The sequence below is a fragment of the Bactrocera oleae genome, chromosome 4 (assembly GCF_042242935.1).
Source record: "Bactrocera oleae isolate idBacOlea1 chromosome 4, idBacOlea1, whole genome shotgun sequence".
In the NCBI taxonomy this organism is placed as follows: Eukaryota; Metazoa; Arthropoda; class Insecta; order Diptera; family Tephritidae; genus Bactrocera; species Bactrocera oleae.
In genome coordinates, this window is record NC_091538.1 from 51,506,315 (window position 1) to 51,524,517 (window position 18,203).

The 18,203-nt window shown below is 34.5% G+C and overlaps 4 protein-coding genes across 7 annotated transcripts in view; 2 read left to right on the plus strand and 2 right to left on the minus strand.

Moving 5' to 3' along the window:
* The window catches only part of LOC106618895 (32 kDa beta-galactoside-binding lectin), a 114,071-nt gene extending 109,562 nt beyond the window's left edge, over positions 1-4,509 (minus strand). The window contains exons 1-6 of one of the 4 annotated variants that reach the window (XM_036377464.2): positions 3,848-4,508; positions 3,405-3,785; positions 3,260-3,349; positions 2,816-3,163; positions 1,768-2,749; positions 1,204-1,696 (exon numbers count right to left, since the gene is read on the minus strand). In XM_036377464.2, the coding sequence (XP_036233357.2) occupies positions 1,653-1,696; positions 1,768-2,749; positions 2,816-3,163; positions 3,260-3,349; positions 3,405-3,785; positions 3,848-4,351 (2,349 nt within the window). In that variant the 5' untranslated portion in view covers positions 4,352-4,508 and the 3' untranslated portion in view covers positions 1,204-1,652. Of the gene's footprint in view, positions 1-1,203; positions 1,697-1,767; positions 2,750-2,815; positions 3,164-3,259; positions 3,350-3,404; positions 3,786-3,847 lie in introns of those variants that run through there. The other 3 variants (XM_014236806.3, XM_070109337.1, XM_036377434.2) reach the window with 3 other exon arrangements.
* Positions 4,510-4,871: 362 nt separating this feature from the next.
* Positions 4,872-8,330, plus strand: Orc1 (origin recognition complex subunit 1). Its single transcript, XM_014236830.3, has 5 exons — positions 4,872-6,098; positions 6,152-6,366; positions 6,422-7,252; positions 7,319-7,454; positions 7,526-8,330. Exons 1-5 carry the CDS (start codon positions 4,981-4,983, stop codon positions 8,004-8,006), a joined length of 2,781 nt encoding a protein of 926 aa, XP_014092305.2. The 5' UTR covers positions 4,872-4,980; the 3' UTR covers positions 8,007-8,330.
* On the minus strand, positions 7,951-11,605 carry PIG-G (phosphatidylinositol glycan anchor biosynthesis class G). Its single transcript, XM_014236831.3, has 10 exons — positions 11,318-11,605; positions 10,872-11,250; positions 10,631-10,810; positions 10,437-10,567; positions 10,156-10,373; positions 9,892-10,100; positions 9,230-9,833; positions 9,017-9,164; positions 8,588-8,924; positions 7,951-8,509 (listed from the first exon to the last, which is right to left on the minus strand). Exons 1-10 carry the CDS (start codon positions 11,485-11,487, stop codon positions 8,108-8,110), a joined length of 2,778 nt encoding a protein of 925 aa, XP_014092306.2. The 5' UTR covers positions 11,488-11,605; the 3' UTR covers positions 7,951-8,107.
* A 296-nt stretch (positions 11,606-11,901) lies between these two features.
* Positions 11,902-16,930, plus strand: LOC106618881 (zinc finger protein 62 homolog). Its single transcript, XM_070108480.1, has 8 exons — positions 11,902-12,295; positions 12,373-12,498; positions 12,553-12,927; positions 12,987-14,036; positions 14,557-14,874; positions 14,935-15,054; positions 15,125-15,499; positions 15,563-16,930. The coding sequence occupies exons 1-8, from the start codon at positions 11,993-11,995 to the stop codon at positions 16,508-16,510; spliced, it is 3,615 nt and encodes a 1,204-aa protein (XP_069964581.1). The 5' UTR covers positions 11,902-11,992; the 3' UTR covers positions 16,511-16,930.
* Positions 16,931-18,203: the final 1,273 nt, after the last annotated feature.

Sequence of the window (18,203 nt, forward strand, 5' to 3'; positions counted from 1 at the left end):
AATATATTTTTATAAAGTTTTCGAGGTTTACTTCTGGGTGTTATAAACTTCGTAACAAACTTAATATACCTTGTTAATTATATAAAAAAAAACTAAAAGAGAAAATATCAACTGCCTCGTGAATTACACATTATACAACATATTGTAAAAGGTTAAATCAGAAATATTCAGATTTATTCTGTCCATACCCAAAATATGTCGTTCAAGTGAAAAGTCATCGCTTGATACTATATATCAACCTATTTGTCGACCGTTTTAATTTATACCAAGCATTTGAAAGTTTTTCAAGAAAGACTTGTTGTTGTTGTAGGGCCCTAAAACCTTCTTTAAACAGCTACTGCCGAGTTGACAGTTCATGGTCGGATATAAATGCTCGTCCATTCCAGTTATGTAAACTCGCCTTTTGTGAGAACAGGCGTATCTAAGTAGGTAGTTCGGGATTCGTATGCGATCCCACAATAAATTACGGCTGCCAAAATTAACTTGAACGAAGCAAATCACTGTAAGTTAAGCAACATAGAAGAAATCGGAAAACAAATAATCCAACAGATCAATACTCCAACCAGCCTATTTAAATTTGCATCAGCATTTAACGAATCCGCAAAATGGATTCCATCAAAGCGTTAACATAATTTACAGCACACAAATGTGATATTATGTTAATATGTTAAATTAGGACAAAGAGAATGAGAATGAAGAGCAGCAATGGGTAAAAAAAAAATTGGGTTATGTTCAGAGTTGCAAATAATGAAATAAAAAATAATAATTGAATTACCATTTGAAGAAAGTATTTTAATTTTGTAACCCCAAAAATCTTTATTAAAAATAATTTTTAATCCCCAAGACCGGAATGAAAAACAAATTAATTCCAAAAAACCGGAATAAAAATTTATATTTAATATTTCATCCCAAATACCGGATTGAAAAAAAATTACTCTCAAAAATATTATTAAAAATGTATATTTTATTTTATTCCCAAATATCGGATTGAAAGATAATTTGCATTTAATTATAGTGCTTCAGTTAGAAATACGTATGTAAATCATTTCTTTTTTATCCCTTTTCATTCCAGCTTTTAATTTAAAAAATAATATTTTTATTTGTTACTCCAATTTTTAAATTACAAAATATTTTCTCAATTTTAATCGAAGATGAGATTTTAATTTTTAATCCAAAAATTGGAATTAAATTATTAAACTCAAATTCCAATTTTTAATATAAAACTTTTTACTTAAAAAATTCGCAATCATATTTATAAGCATTTCATTATTCATATATCATATTATTATTGATTTAATACTTAAATATTTTATAAATAAATATATACTAGTTTCAAGAGGATGTCCGGTCAACAGTGCGGTCATTTGGTACCTTAGTATATATATATGTAGATATATATATTTAAATATATAAACTAATTTAGAAATCGCAGATTAAACTATATATGTAAGCGTCGATGATGTGAAATGGAGGTGGCATAACGCACAAAACGACACGTCTACAAATATACAAGAGATGTATCCTGAACACACTAGTAGACCATTTAACTATGACCGCCTCCGTCAGTAAAGCTTATAACGTCGACAACAATGTCAATATGTTTACGTTTACGTTTTAAACATATAGAATATTGTTGACAAAGTTTAAGCGTATCAAAGAGAAATTTCTAAAATTGAAAATTTCATAATAACAATTACTACATAAATGCAAGTATTTCAAGTATATATTTTAACAAAAAAATATTTTATAATTGTTTTATGCACTTACCGTTGGCGTCGCCATCATCCTCTTCTTCTTCACTTATTATTATATTTGTAAAAATCTCTTGTTGTTTGGCTTTTTTATGCGCTAGTTTTTTATGTGAATTCACACCGGATATACGATGAAAACGTTTACCACAAATATTGCATTCATATTTCTTTACGTCGGAATGTAATTGCTTGTGTCGGAAAAGTCCATGTATGTTGGTAAATCCTTTGCCACAAATATTACAAATCTTATCACGTATATTCAGATGTGCACGTACATGATCGTCAAGTTGACGTTTTCGAAAGAAATCCTTCGGACACATGGTGCACTTGAAACGTTTCAAACGTTCGTGCATGATCTTCACATGCTCGGTCATTTGATGTTTTAGCCGAAAACCTTTGCCGCAATGTTCACAAACGCATCTATGCTCTCCCGTATGAACCAATGTGTGTATTTCCATATCACGACGCGTGGCAAAACCTTTGGAGCAAAATGAGCAAAACCATTCAAATTGCTTGGTATGAGCACGAACTTCATGTTCAACTTTCAAAGCTCTTCGCTCGAAACGTTGTTCGCAATGTTGACATTTATGTGGTAGTTCACCAATATTATGCTCTTTTAACATATGTGTTTGTAAGGTGGAATAACTGCGCAATATTCGTTCACAAATCAAACATTGCAGATTGTTATTTGATGTTGGTAAAAAGCTACAGCGCTCTAAAAACTCCAGCTCCAAGTTGTTAAGCGAACCGTTTAGTAGATTCTTACGTTGCAACATATAATAATGATGTTTAAGACGAGAAATTGCATAGTAAATCTCTTCGTTATTCAATTCAACATTGTAAATTTGTTGTAAATTCTTTGCGATTTCTTCGTAAGCCTGTCGACGTACATTCAAAACAGAATAATTGGGATCGTTTTTGTCCCATAGCACAGGATGCATGGCGCAGAAGTCAATGAAGCCAAGCGTAAAATCATCGACTGTTTGAAACGAAATTTTCTGCAATTGAAAAACGAAGTGATTTAATGTTAACAACCATAATGTATTTGATTATAAATTACTTACACGATATGTATAACTGCGTTTTAGGAGTACATCATCCAATTCTGCACCTGCCAAAAATGAGCAGCAGTCATAATAATATTGACGATTAACATTCAAGGTGTTCCGCGTAACCACACATCTTTTATAAAAGCTGTACAAACGTCTTATTTCAGTTGTAATTTTTGACTCCGTAAGTGGTATGCTGTAGTTAGAGAGAAAATAATCCTTCAACTTATTAATTGCTTGTAAACGCTCTTTTGGGTCATTATAAGCGGGGTCTTGCGAATCCCATAGACAGGGCTGATCTCGGAGACCTTGTATAAAATCGGAGGTGATTTTATTACGTGTCGAAAACCTAACAAGCGTTTGCTAAGAGGATAAAATTATGAAATTAGCGTCATGATATTTGATATAAAACAATAAAACAACAACATATAACTACACGTTTTTATATACAATACTTACCGTTTCAATCAATTTACTTTGTAATGCTTCGCCATCGGACGAGCCATATCCACTTAGTGAGCCTTCGTTAAAATCATTATCCCCTATAAACTTGTTATCAAAAAAAGTTATAGATACAAACAAAGAAATTCAATACAAAATTTACCTTATCACATTCTCCATGTACACTTTCAGACTCCTCACTTTCATCTTCACTTCTAACAAGATGTGGTTTATTATACGGTTTCAAAAATTCACACATTTCGAAATATTTTTCTTCAATATCTGAAATCTCTATTCCTTCTTCTAACCTTCGCGATATATCACAATATTGTAAATGAAGTTGTGTGAGAGACTCTTCTAAATCATCCATAGATATATGTATGTTAAGTACCGCAAACGATTTTAACATTTCTTGCTTTTCTTGAAATTTTATATTAGTCGTATTGGATGAATTTTTATTCAAATGCCATAATGATGGAAAATTTCTATATATAGTTATAAGTTGTACCGTGACTTCATCATCAATATTTAAGTTAATTTTAACCTGTAAATATAAATTTACAAAATTTATTGTTTATTGCTTTACGAAAATTGAGGCAATTTTACCTTTAAATTTTTAATTTCTTGGGCCGTAACGCTACTTTTACTTAATTGGTCATGCGATTCTTCAAAGGTTCCGTTCAGAAACCGACTAGTTGGCGAAGAAGTGTTCTCTCTATTTGAGCGCACGTCTTCCGCATCTTCCTCTATTTTATTTTCGAATAGCTGATTTCCGAAAACATTGTCAACACAATCAATTTTTTCATCCAATAGGAAAGCGCTAGTAAGTGTTTCCTTTTCTTTTGGTAGTAGGGCTTCGGTCAGACACTCTACAGGATACTCCTCACTTTGTTGTCGGGCCGGTGACAATGTTTCTTCAGTGCATTCGAAAAGCCAATGCGCCTCATCTTCAATATCATTATGAAATTGTTTCAAATGTTGTAAAAAGGTTGCCCAGTGCCCATATTTTTTATCACAATGAATGCATTTTAATGCAAAGTACTTATACTGCCTTGTTGCCAATATATAGCCACAAGGTTTAAGCTCCGCTAATATATTAGCATTACTCATTATATGCACATATAAACTTCGTATTGAATACTGTTCAAATACTTTAAATATTTCCAACGGCTTATAATTTTTAATTTTAGTAATTTGAAACACATAAATTTATCTCATCACTTAAATATAGAAAATCAAATATTTTTTCCCACCAATAAAATAAAAACTAGCGGGACTCTTCTTCTTTTTATAGTTAAACTTACAGTCTCGAGGTGAGTTTAGTTGTGAATAATTTGTACAATTGAACTATTGTGACAAATATAAGTAGACTTAGAATATCTATAAGTTAATATGTCCATATAATGTAAATGGCAATTATTTTTCCTTAAAGTTTAACTTCTTACTGTATAAATAAGCATTGCTGTAAGTATGAATCTTGGACAACAATTTCAAAAATAATATTTCATCTACGTTACGTTACGTAGTCTAAGTAACATGCTTTGACTGATCATTGCCACTATGACTCTTTTTGTATTTCTTCATATTCGGTTTTAAATACAAATGCATCCCTAATGTCATTTAATTTAGCGCCAAAAAGAAATCAACATCAAGAATTATATTGCTGGCGCAGATTTTCCAGCTCTGTTGTTCTTAATATTAATGTATTTGCTGAGTTTGCATTTTATAAAATTTTAATTATGGTGCTCAAAGAGAATAAAATAAATGGGCCACCAGTTGTAAAGTGGATTGGAAGTCATACTGACACGGTAGTAGATGTGCCTAGGTTGGTACATAAAGAAGTAAATTTTTATCAAAAGTGTATCTTTGGCGATTTAACACTTTCTTTGGGCGATTTTGTTCTTGTGTCGAATGCTGATGCTGCTGAGCCGGATACAGTGGAAGGCTGCGACATCGGCAAGATATTACACTTATACGAATTATGTGTTTCTGTCGATCGCGATCCGTATCGCGCAATCGTACAGTGGTACTCTCGACCTGAATGTGTGCCTCACAAGGAGTTTGATCGCGATGATATTTGTATTGATTTCGACACAGAATTGATTGAAGAATATCGACCATATGATTCTGATATTTCTCTTGAGACCATTTTTCGAAAATGTGTTGTTTTACTTGGTAGATCTGATGAATCTGCGAGTGCCATTTTACACCAATATAACGTTAAGCGCAACACCTATCCAATGTTTGTCTGCAGATATAAATTTATTAAGGATAAAAACTCCTACAAACTTGTGCCATTAGAATGGAATACCAATATTCAAACTGCTCCGACGGAGAGTGCGATAAAAAGCCGCGGTAAAAAAAAGAACTGCACAGAGGACTCGCCAAGTATAAGTGCTAAGGAAAAGAAGACACCACGTGTTTCTAGGAGTGCATCAACACGTAAAGATAAGGTAGATGGTAATGTAGCAGTAAGAAAACGTCGTGCCTCTATGGCTACTGTAACCGCATTAGAGTTCATTGATTGTAATGTTCTCCAACGTGAAGACAAAGTGTCTCCTATTAAAATAATTGGTGGCAGAAATGTTATTCGTTTGTCGGCGAAAAAGAAAATATCGACACCGAATGATGAAATGGGTTGCCGCGTACCCACATCACCACTCACAGAACGCAACAGAGGAGATGTCACTCCAACAACCCGTATCACAGCCGCTCGGCGTAATTTGAATTTAAGTTTGGATACTGGTGCTGATAGCAGTGTGGATTCAGACTGCTTAAATTATTCTATCGTAAAAACTCCTGCTGCGGCGCAAGTGCCAACTAATGACATGAAAATAAAGCTCAGATTATCCGCCAAGTAAGTATAAGAAGTTCAAATCTTCCAAATAAAAAATTACCTTTTTTTACCAGACAACGCACAACCAAACTGGCTGCCATGGATGAACAGTTCAATGATCCACTTTCGATGAATGTGGAAATTGAGGGTGTAATTAAAAATACACCAGAGGAGATTTATTCCACTCCAACTAAAAAATCTAAAAGAATTACCGAAGAGACTGAAATGACACCAACAACAACAGCAACGCGTCGTAAGAGTATACTTAAATCAGCAGTAAGACGCACAGGTAATCACAATGTTTGCAGTTTTTACATCCGTAGCTTTTAAAAATATAATTTTAGGTGACAGCACACCAAAGCGGAGTATTCAATTGTCGGACGTTGTCGAAAAACGCGTCTTCAACAATGAGGATTCGATTTCCACACCAAAACGTAAACCAAAGGGCGATGATAACGATATCAAACGATCGGCCATAAAAAATGCGGCAATCATCCGTCGCCGCAATTCCACAACAGCGGTGGCCGGCGCAATGACACCATCACAAAAACTTAAAATGATCCGTAGCGGTGAATTGTCACCAACAATTGAAAGAAGGCCTGCTTCCGTTATTTCAACTGCAGCACAAGCAAAAAAATCAGATCTACAAATGGCACGCGAGCGGTTGCACGTGTCGGTGGTACCACAAAGTCTGCCATGTCGTGAAAAAGAATTCGACAATATTTACTCATTTTTAGAAGGTAAAATTGAGGATGAATGTGGCGGGTGTATGTATGTATCGGGAGTACCGGGTACGGGCAAAACAGCAACCGTTACCGGTGTCATACGTATGCTGCAACGTAAACAAGCGAATGATGAATTACCAACATTTGAGTTTGTCGAAATTAACGGTATGCGTTTAACTGAACCACGTCAGGCGTATGTACAAATTTACAAACAATTAACGGGCAAAACTGTTTCGTGGGAACAAGCGCATTCGCTGCTGGAAAAACGTTTCACAACACCGGCACCACGGCGCGTTACAACAGTGCTGCTGGTTGATGAATTGGATATTTTGTGTAATCGGCGACAAGATGTTGTATATAATTTGTTGGATTGGCCCACAAAGTCTGCAGCACATTTGGTGGTGATAACTATAGCCAATACAATGGATTTGCCAGAGCGCTTGCTAATGGGTGTGTTGTGGCTGACGTTTATTATATTAGATAAATATTTACATGTCTTTATTTGTTTTGTTTTAGGCAAAGTTACTTCACGCCTGGGGCTAACACGTCTCACCTTCCAACCATATACGCATAAACAATTGCAGGAAATCGTTACAATGCGCTTAAGCGGCTCTGAAGCCTTTAAAAGTGATGCTGTACAACTTGTAGCACGGTTAGTACGAATTAAACAAATTTTATAACATATTTCAAATATTTAATATATACAATTTTTTTTTTTTGCAGTAAGGTGGCTGCAGTTTCCGGCGATGCTCGTCGTGCCTTAGATATATGTCGACGTGCGACAGAAATTGCCGAATCCGCTATACTTCCCAAAGATAGTGACAACATAATGCCTATGCACAAGTTTGTCGGTATAGCACATGTGCAACAGGCACTCTCTGAAATGATAGCTAGCGCTAAAGTGCAAGCAATAAAAAATTGTTCTTGCTTAGAACAAATATTTCTACAGGCTGTGCTTGCGGAGGTGACTCGAACTGGTGTGGAGGAAACTTCATTTATGTGCGTCTACTCACAGGTGGAAAGTCTGGCAGCCTTTGAGGGCATCAACATGCCTACAACGGGTAATTGTTTACGCATTTGCTCAAAATTGTGCGCCGAACGTTTGCTTATTGCCGAATGTGGGCGTAATGATATTTTTCAAAAAATCCTACTCAACGTTAGTGTCGATGATATACATTATGCATTACGCGTGAATGGCATTTAACTAACACTAGTGTTTTAAACAAATAACATACACTCATTTTTTGTTTTTGTTTTTGTAAATTCAATCATTATTATTATTTTATAATTCAACAAAGGCAACTTTTATTTTTGATCGAATATGTACAAGTTAATTGTTGTCATTAAATATGTAAAGAAAAGTACAATTACTCGGTAATATTCATACAACGCTTTTGGCGCAAATACTGAATAAATAAACAGATGGTAACGAAAGAATAACAATAACCATAAATAAATTAAAACCGGTACAAATATGCTTAATGTGTAGAAATAAATAATGAAATTAATATGCTCATTTGCAGACAAATCATTTGTTTTGTTGTTATCGTTTTCTTGCAAAATATGCGTAATTAAGTATAAAAATGCAATAAACTGTGCGGAATACATATTTAAAGTGACAAGAATACCTACAATTATTGGATTATATGTAGTTTGTCCAATGTAGCCTGGATTTAGGTCGATCGTGGCAAAACTGTTTGAATTACCCTACAAATTAATATAAATAAATAAATTGTTAAATGTTTTTAAATTCTGCTACTAACTACACAATTTCTGTGCTTTTACCTGGTAGAAGTAAAACATATTGCCCACGAGTATAGTACACAGCAGTTTTGATAAGTACTTGTAGTTGGAGGTGCGAAGTGTGTTTTTTTCAAATTTGTCGCACAACTCGTAACATAGAGAGAGGGTGTAGATCAAATAAGCAACTAGGCAAACATTGTGCGGCTTGTGCAGCAGCAAGCTAATTGTCATTAGTAAAGTTAGAAGAATTTTAAAGCAACCAGCTAACAAAGTGTGGTGAATTTGATAAATAAGACGACGTTTGGAATATAATATCACAGTTGATATGCAGGCAGCAATAACAACAACCATCCAAAATATGTGCAAAACAATACTAACACTGAAAGGATACCAGGGAAATTAAATATGTTGGCAAAACGATATGTATGGGCGATATACATATATATAGATGCGAATTTTAGTAATTCTTACCAGCAGTTTGTGTCAAACACAGAGTAAACCACTCCCTTAGTGGCACGATAGCAATAGATCAGCATTGCAGCAAAGAGATAGATGACAAGCTCCTTACGCGTTTGCACGAGTTTATGCTGGCGCAAGCACAGCGCATATAGGAGCAGACCTAAAATAGTGAACTGTTTTGTTAAGATAAATATAAATTTTTGGTTAATTTCAGCACACACATACCCGCACCGAATATGCAACTTAACCATGTTTTTGTTGCTTCCTGCGTTAGATAGGACGCCGCGCCGTCTAAACGGTATAAAATACCCAAACCACCAATTATCAGTAAGGACGTGTGTAATTTTTGTAAATTGCGCAAAACAACTTTATAGAACGCTACATTATTGATGTACGCGTCCAGCTTGTAAGACAATAACTCTTTTTGAAAGCTTTGCACACAAAGCAAAATTAAAGCGCTGGCGCCAAGATAATGCCAAGTCTTATTCTCGTTTTCGATGAATGACGAGGAGGCCAGCGTTAATGTGTGAAATAGTAAACAGCTTAGCAGCATCCAAATTTGATTAGGAAGTGAGATCTGTAGATTATTGCTCGTGTGCATTCGTCGCAATAATAAATTCGCTATATTTATTAGCATATAAACGCTAGCCATTATCGCCAGCAATATAACAACTGTACTCATTGTGCCAGTAGTCGTGAAATAATCATGGTAATGACACCATTTATTTATGCATGCGGCAAAAGCTAATAGGGATAAGAAGGCGCCTTTGCCTTTGATAACAACGCGATCAGTTGTCGTCCAAAAAGCCAATAGCGCATTGAGCACTACCTGAAAATATGTTTAATATAAGAAAGTCTGATTTTCGAGTCATTAACTCAGTTCTTACAATAGTGCTTAGCGCAAGTCCCAGCGTGATTAGCCCGTAATCGAATTGCACTAATGAATCGGAGAGTTGGTTTGAAATTTCGCGTGCCAAACGTAAATAATGTACTTTAGCGTCCTCGAAAAAAAAAGCATTTTCAAAATTATTATTACGCTTTTCTAAAAGGAATTGTTTGTGCGCAGATTTTGCTGTTGTAAACCATTTGCTGAATGCTATAATAAGTTGTAAACAATAATATGCAAAACTGGAATGTATGTGCAAACTCACCATTATTATTAACATAATCTTGTCCTAATTTGTTGTTAGCTTGTTTCACTAAATGTAAAGCATTATAGTAATAAGCATATAGTTGATCTTCTAAGTTAAATTCATGCAAAAGCTCGGGTATTAGACAGCCAATTGACATTGGTGGAATTTCCATGGACCAAAGAATGGCTAATGTGGGAGCCGCATCAATTTGATTATACTCGTTAGCTTTGCTCGCTCTTCAATTTATATAATATATATACATTATACAAAATTATTCTAAATTTTTTGCAATTATTTACCCTTTTGTAGTGCAATTTTCTTTGAAAACAAATAATGGCACATACATTTCTCCAGCTGTACTCCCACCATGGCCTCCACCATCTCGCATACCATGGTCACCAGTTAATAATAGTAGCTGGCTGTGAAAATGCTGCTTTGCATATCGAAATATATGTCATCTAATAACAAGAACAAAAATTTTAAATTAGAATACCTTTGCTTTGTAGAGCTTCAGCACAACGTCATCCATTTCTTTTAGCTTAAGAGGGATTTTAGAGCTATCACTACCTTCAACATGTCCAATGTGATCTAAGCCCAAATAATGAAGCACAAGCAACATCCAGTCGTCATTTTGCAATTCTTTGGATAGTACTTCTGTCACATTCTTGTCACCCTATTCGGACAAAAAGGAGTTAAAAATAAATGTGTGCATTACATTAATAAATCATATTCACCTCATAAAAGTCGTTTACATAAAATGAATCCGAGTTAGCGGTAAAACGTGTAAATTGTTTTGGAAAGAGACTTATCCAAGTACGATCACCAGCAAAAACCGTAATTTCGTTACGTTCTTGTAAACGGTGTATTAAAGAGTCTGCAAGTTGCTCAACATGACCAATGTTTAGGATTATATCAATAAAATTTGAAATGGTGCCGGTTGTTAAGCTTTTAAGACGCGGCATGGTAACAGTGGGAATATTAACTCGCAACTTGAGACGATTACAAGAGTTGTTGTAAGAAAACGGAATACCTTTTTGACTGGCGAAATCAAAGCGTAGAGCATCCACAAGAATTAGTATGGTTTGTGCGTAAATTTGAGTAGGCGGCGTTAAACTTTGGAAAAATATAAAATTTGTATGTTTTTTGAAAATATTGAGTTTAGTTTGTAATTAGTTTGTACCTTAATCCATCTAAAGTTTTTGGTTTGCCTTCAGCTACTGCACGATCTAATGTACAATTGCTTATGGGGAAGAAGCCAGTTAGAAAAATTGACGCGCCAAAAATAAACGTCACTATCATCCACATTATAAAAGATCTGATAGATCTTGATTTTTCCATTTGTAATGCCATATCCGCATATCAATTATCGAATAAGCAAACAATTTCCTAATATTATTTAAAATTTAACATAATTTGTTATTGATCCCTTAGCAGTCACCGATTAATCAAAAATTATTGAAAATATATCAAATAACAATAACAGAAATCAGCTGTTCACAGAACTTTTCCTTAACCCCAACGTCTCCATACTTTCAGCTTTTCGATAAGAAATCGATAACTTTTTATTTCAATTTCTAGAGTAAGATTGTTTTTAATTAGCAAACTTAATAATAGAGCACAGTTATTTTATATTTTAAAAGAAAAATGAGGGTCAATTAACAATCAATACTGCAATTTCTGAAAGATTGTTTGAAAATTTTGTGTTGTATTAAGTTTACACTAAAACGAGTAGCACATCGCTATAAATTTGTTCGATAATTTAACTCTGAGTTTAATAACCATTTTCTAAGATACACAGTTGTCAAACTGCTAATCGTAAAAGTTTATCCATTATATATCATATTCTTTCAGAAACATGAATATTTGTGGAAGTGTATTTGTCTCAAAAGACGTTCTAAATTTTGCTTTAAAATGTTTATATTGTGAAGAAGACATACAAGAATGGGAGAGTTTTGTTAATCACATTCAAAGTTTGCACAATAGCGACCTCGAGGAACCATGCATTGATCCCATAGTGGAATTGGATTACAAAGAAAACAATGCTTTAGAATGGTTAAAAGATGAAGTTATGCCATCCACTGATGGCGATCATTGGAATGAAAGTGTGGATGCTTTAAAAGTGGAAGTACCTTCAGATGGGGAAGCTTTTAAAACAGAGGTAAGTTTATACCCACATATGAATAGCGTATTATTTTTTTTTTAATTTTAATGAGTTTTTACAATTTCTTCACACAGCCAACAGAAGACCCCGTTTCTGATAATGATGGAGACCAGAGTTATGATGATGACAACGATAGTAACCCTGACTCAGACTCTTCACACGAATATCTGGAAAAAAGTAAACAAAAAGCTCCCAAAAAGGTTTGTTTACTAAAACAACTTAAATACATAAATAAATAAAATAATTTCTTACAGTTTAAGCCATCATTTTATAGGAATAACAAAAATACTAACGTATTCATTGAAATGTTTGAAAAGTCTCCTTGCTTATGGAATCCTAATGACGAAAATTATACTAATAACACAGAACGTTCAAAATGTAAAACTGAAATGATACAAGAGATGGAAAAAAGATGTCAAATAACATTAACATACAAAAAATTGTGGGAATGCTTTCGGGAGTTACACATGTTGTACAAAACAGTGGGGGAAGCCATAGAGAAGAAATCTGGTTCAAGATACAAAAAATTGTCCCCAACTGTGCTAGGATATTATGAGAAGTGTTCATTTCTCTCTGTAGCATTAGATGGATTTTTGGATATATTTGAAGATACGCCAAATACTGTTACGGTTTGTATTCATATACATTTTAATTTTACATTTTTAATGAAAAGAAAAATTATTTACAGAATATAAGCTTTGCTTCTAAGAACACTATAACAATAGCATTTATCGACACATATGAACGTTTCCCATCTCTTTACGATTACAAACACCCAGATTACTACCAACAAGCTAAACGTAGGCTAACATACAAGGAAATGGCTGACATCCTTAGAATTGAACAAAACGTTGAGTTCACCGATGATGATATCTTCAAGGGAATAGAATATATGCGTCAATGGTACTTTAAGTTGAAAAAACGTCTTGGAAAGAATTTGAAATTTGAGTCTTTGACAAAAGCAGCGCAACATTATGTGGAAAAGTTAGCTTTTCTCACTAGAAGATCAAGGGGCGAGAAGCGCTTCGACACAGATCTGCCATGTACAGAGTGTGGTGAGATATTTACAACTAATGCAGGTAGGCAGGCCCATCTTCACAAAGTGCACAATATCGGTGAATTGCCCTACAAATGTCATTTATGCGATAAAAGTTTTAGCAATAATCCCGCTTTAAGTGGTCATAAACGAAGATTTCATACGGAAAAAATACATAAATGTGAATTCTGCGATAAAAGTTACGCTATACCAGCAGATCTGAGAAATCACATGGGAATACATACTGGCCACAAGCCATTTATATGTGAATTGTGCGGTAAAGGATTTCGTAATAAGACTAAGTTACGTTTCCATAACGATGCAATACATCTAAAGTTGAGAGCATTCAAATGTACTATGTGCCCGAAAGATTTTTTGAAAGCACGCGATTTGCAAGATCACATAAAGGCTCATCTTAATATAAGAGATAAGATTTGTGATACATGTGGCAAAGATTTTACAAGCGCCCACGGATTACATCGGCATAAGCAATTGCATGCGGAAGTTAAAAAGTATGCTTGTAAATTTTGTGAGAAACGATTTTATCAATTTGTGGGGCTTAACTCACATATGAAACACCGTCATGGTATTTATAAGAATGGCGCAAAGAAAACCGAGAAAACGCCTGAAACAGCTCCACTACCGCAAACATCGACAACAAATATGCACAGCAGCGTTCTCCCAAACTTTTTTGGGAATGTATAATGCTGCTATAACAACAAAAAGCGTAAATTTTCGTGGAACTATTTATAAAAGCATACTTTGTATTTGTACATATAAGGATTCAATAAACCACTTTTTGAAGTAATCGACTCTGTTTAATGACTATTCCAATATTTATAATTTTAATTTTAGTTCTCACTGTTTAATAAAAACATATGTACATATGAAACACAAAATGAATAAATTGGTTTAATTTATAAGTATACTTTGTGTTACTCAGTAAATGTGTATAAGGGTTCTAATATAATGTTAAGCAGGTTATGGCATTATTATTTTTCACATTTGCAACAAAGTCATAAACAAAACAAATGCATTTAATTACAGTAACATATTACTTATACAAGCACTGATAAAAATAAACTTTGTTTACACGCTTCTTCTTAGAATACAGTCCCATTCACATCGGCCTCACATTTTAATCATTGTGAATTTGACCAAATTAAGTAAAACAAAATACACAATCGCCGAATTTTATCGCCGATTCGTAGTTCCGTGAAAGTTTCCATTTTTAAAAATGGATATATGTGGAAATGTTTTGGTTTCAAAAGACATACTTAACTTTGCGCTTAAATGTCTATATTGTGAAACAGATATAGAGGAATGGGATGCCTTTGTTAATCATATACAGAGTTTGCACAACACAAACTATGAAGAGCCTTGTATTGACCCACTAGTGGAATTGGATTATAAAGAGAATATCGTAGTTGGACTGATAAAAGATGAAACTATGACCCAAATTGACACAAATGAATTTGCGGGTAATGACTCTGATATGAAAATGGAATTGCAGTCAGATGGAGAATCGGTTAAAACCGAGGTAAAGTAATCAGTGAAGTCCAGGAATTCCATACTTAATACATAGAACTTACATATATAGCATGACGCCGATACAGCCTCGGATGTGGACCAAAGTCAAAATAATGATGCGAATTATGTTGACACCGACACAGATTCCTCTGATGAAGATGGCAAAAAAGATATGACGAACAACAAAAAAGTATGAATATTAGATATAAATCATATTTATTTTTAATCCTTGCGTACATATAGTAACATGCTGTTTTTAGTTTAACCCAACATTTTATAGGCGCAACACTAGCACAACTATTTTCATTGAACTTTATAAAAAAGCTGCATGCTTATGGGATCCTAGTGATGATCATTATAACAATAGTGTAGCACGAGAAAATTGTCAAAAAGAAATAATTGAGGAGATGAAAAAGCGCTGTCAAGTTATATTAACTGATCAAACAGTGAGAAGCTGCTTCCGCAAATTGCACATGCAATACCAGGCAACACATCAAGCAAAACAAAACAAGACTAAGTCGAAGACAAAAAAATTACCAGGCGTTGTGATGGACTATTTCCAAAAATGTTCCTTTTTGTCTGTATCGAAAGACGATTTTGTCAAAGAAGTAGAGGAGACACCCATCACAAATACAGTAAATATAAATCAAACTGTTTTATTTGAGTGATATATATATATTGATTGTATACTCTTTCAGAACTTAAGCTTTGCAAAACTAAATCCTGTAACTGAGACCTTCATTGAAACATACGCTCTTTTCCCAGTGTTATATGATACTAAGCATGAAGATTATAATAATTCCAGTGTTCGCAAACAAACATATAAGGAAATGTCAAATATCATTAAATCTAAAGAAAACATAGAATTCAGTGATGACGAAATTTATAAGGGGATTTACTACTTACGACATTGGTATTATAAACTTAAAAATCGTCTTGAAAAAGATTTAGCAGAAAAAGATTTATCAAGTGCAGCGCAAATTTATATGAAAAAATGTTCTTTTCTACCAACCAGAGCGCCAAATTTGAAATTAAAATGCACGGAATGTAATAAAGTTTTCCAAAATGCGACGACGCGGCAAAGTCATCTCTTTAGGGAGCACAATATCGGCGATTGGCCACACAAATGCACGGAATGTGGACGTACTTTTGAATTCAAAGCCACATTACTAATGCATGAGCAACGTAGTCATGTGGGAAAAGTACATAAATGTGATTACTGTGAAAGACGTTTTGCCGTACAAGTGGACTTGCAGCGACACATAGGCACGCACACTGGTCAAAAACCTTTTGTATGCGAATTATGTGGAAAAGCATTTCGCAGTAAGACTCAATTGGGTTATCACTCAGATGCTATACATACGAAAACAAGAGCCTACAAGTGTACGATGTGTCCGAAAGATTTTTTGAAAGCACGCGATTTGAAAGATCACATAAAGGCTCATCTTAATATACGGGATAAAATCTGTGAAACATGTGGCAAGGGATTTACCAATTGTCATTCACTTATACGACATAGACAAATACATTCCGAAGTTAAAAAATTCGCTTGTAAATTATGTGAAGCAAAATTCCATCAATTTGTTGGATTAAACTCACATATGAAAAGGACGCATGGCATAGTCAAAAGTCAACAAAAGTCCTAAAATTAACAGACGTCGGAACTTTATATTAAAATGGATGGATGCAAAACAAAGTTATACCCAACATTAATAATTTCATTTACAAATAAATTTAATAGTATGCATGTGACCAATATATAACGAGCGATAATTATTTATAATTAAGAATTACCAAGCATTGCGAATGCTATTATTGTAACCGAAATTCAGTTCTTTCGTATTTAAGAATCATAGCTTGCTCAGTTCTATGGAGTTACTATTAAAGGAGTTTCGCAAGATGGATTAACAATATTATTCATTGCATCATTAAAATGTATAAGTAATCAAACGTACATTAATATTACAAATATGACTTTCAAAAGGAAAAAAAAAAATGTATTTTATATACATCAACGTACATAAAAACTCATTTGTTGTAGACTAAATAATTATTTTTTAAGCTGATTACATAAAAAATATGTATTTAATGAAATTAGTATACAGAATAACTTGTTTTTATTTTTGCATGAAATTGTAGGCTTTAATTACCATAGTTAGAATGATCCGATTTTGGTTAAATATACGCCGTTTTGTTCGATAACTTGTTGCCATTTTATGGGTAATTTCATTACGCCGCTCTCATACAAGCCTTAGTTCCTATTGGCAAAAAATTGAGACAGTTGATTTTCACAAGCCTCTCTTGAAGCGATTTCTTTACCAGCAAAATTGTTCGCCATGGACAGGAACAGATGGTAATCACTTGGTGCCAGGTCCGGACTATATGGTGGATGCATAAAAACCTCCCTACCAAGCTCCCGGAGCTTCTGGCGAGTCACTATCGATGTGTGTGGCCTGGCGTTGTCCTGATGGAACACAATTTTTCTCCTATTGGCTAAAGCTGGCCGCTTCTGCCATCAACCGCTTCAGAAATGGGTCGATTTTGTGACGATTCAGCAGCGATTCGCAGATGGAAATTCGGTCCATGAGATTTTTTTGGGTTTACTCGTGTGGCACCCATAGAATAGTATAGAATGAATATGAGGTTTACAGTGCGACCCAGGGTCTATTGTGCCCTCTCCTCTACCACATGCTTTCCCAAAGTCCCAGCACCTCGAAAAACTCCAAGAACTTGCTGGATGCTATTGAGGCAATGTTATCCCTGCTCACATAAATGGAGCCTAGGGCCTTGAGCCTGCGTCTACAAATTGCGGGGCAATCTGTTCTGGTGTTTTCGGTCCCATGTCGCAGAATCAAGAAGCCATGTTAGGACCCTACGTTGTGTGGCACCCATACATCGAACTTCTTTTGGTATCCAGCCTTATTCAAATGGTTCCAAACGGTTTTTTGTGCAATCTTTAGCTCTTGGGCAATCGAAACAGTGTTTACATGATGGTCGGACTCGACAATTGGCCCTCCAGTGCGTGGTGCATCTTTGACATCGAAATTACCGGAACGGAATTGACGAAACCAAAATTCTCGTGATTATTTGTTACAGTATCAGGACCATAAACGCTATTCACATTTTCAGCCGCCTGATTGGTTTTTCCCCCTTATCGCAGAAAAATTCTAAAATATAGCGAATTTTATCTTTACTACTATCCATCTTTGACGTGCGCTCAAGCAAAATTGAACAACCAATCACAAAACTGTCAGAGAAGCTTTTGTTGTACGAAATCTCATCTTTATAACGCCAGCTAGCGGAACCCGATCGGACTTATACAACGCGAGATACAGATAA

Coding starts and splice junctions, on each gene's coding strand:
- LOC106618881 (XM_070108480.1), top strand. CDS start 11,993: ATGAATATTTGTGGAAGTGTATTTGTCTCAAAAGACGTTCTAAATTTT. Junction 12,499..12,552: donor AACAAAAAGCTCCCAAAAAG/GTTTGTTTACTA, acceptor AATTTCTTACAG/TTTAAGCCATCATTTTATAG. Junction 14,875..14,934: donor GAGAATCGGTTAAAACCGAG/GTAAAGTAATCA, acceptor TTACATATATAG/CATGACGCCGATACAGCCTC.
- PIG-G (XM_014236831.3), bottom strand. CDS start 11,487: ATGGCATTACAAATGGAAAAATCAAGATCTATCAGATCTTTTATAATG. Junction 11,251..11,317: donor AAAACTTTAGATGGATTAAG/GTACAAACTAAT, acceptor ATTTTTCCAAAG/TTTAACGCCGCCTACTCAAA. Junction 10,811..10,871: donor ATGTAAACGACTTTTATGAG/GTGAATATGATT, acceptor TTGTCCGAATAG/GGTGACAAGAATGTGACAGA.
- Orc1 (XM_014236830.3), top strand. CDS start 4,981: ATGGTGCTCAAAGAGAATAAAATAAATGGGCCACCAGTTGTAAAGTGG. Junction 6,099..6,151: donor AAGCTCAGATTATCCGCCAA/GTAAGTATAAGA, acceptor TTTTTTTACCAG/ACAACGCACAACCAAACTGG. Junction 6,367..6,421: donor ATCAGCAGTAAGACGCACAG/GTAATCACAATG, acceptor ATATAATTTTAG/GTGACAGCACACCAAAGCGG.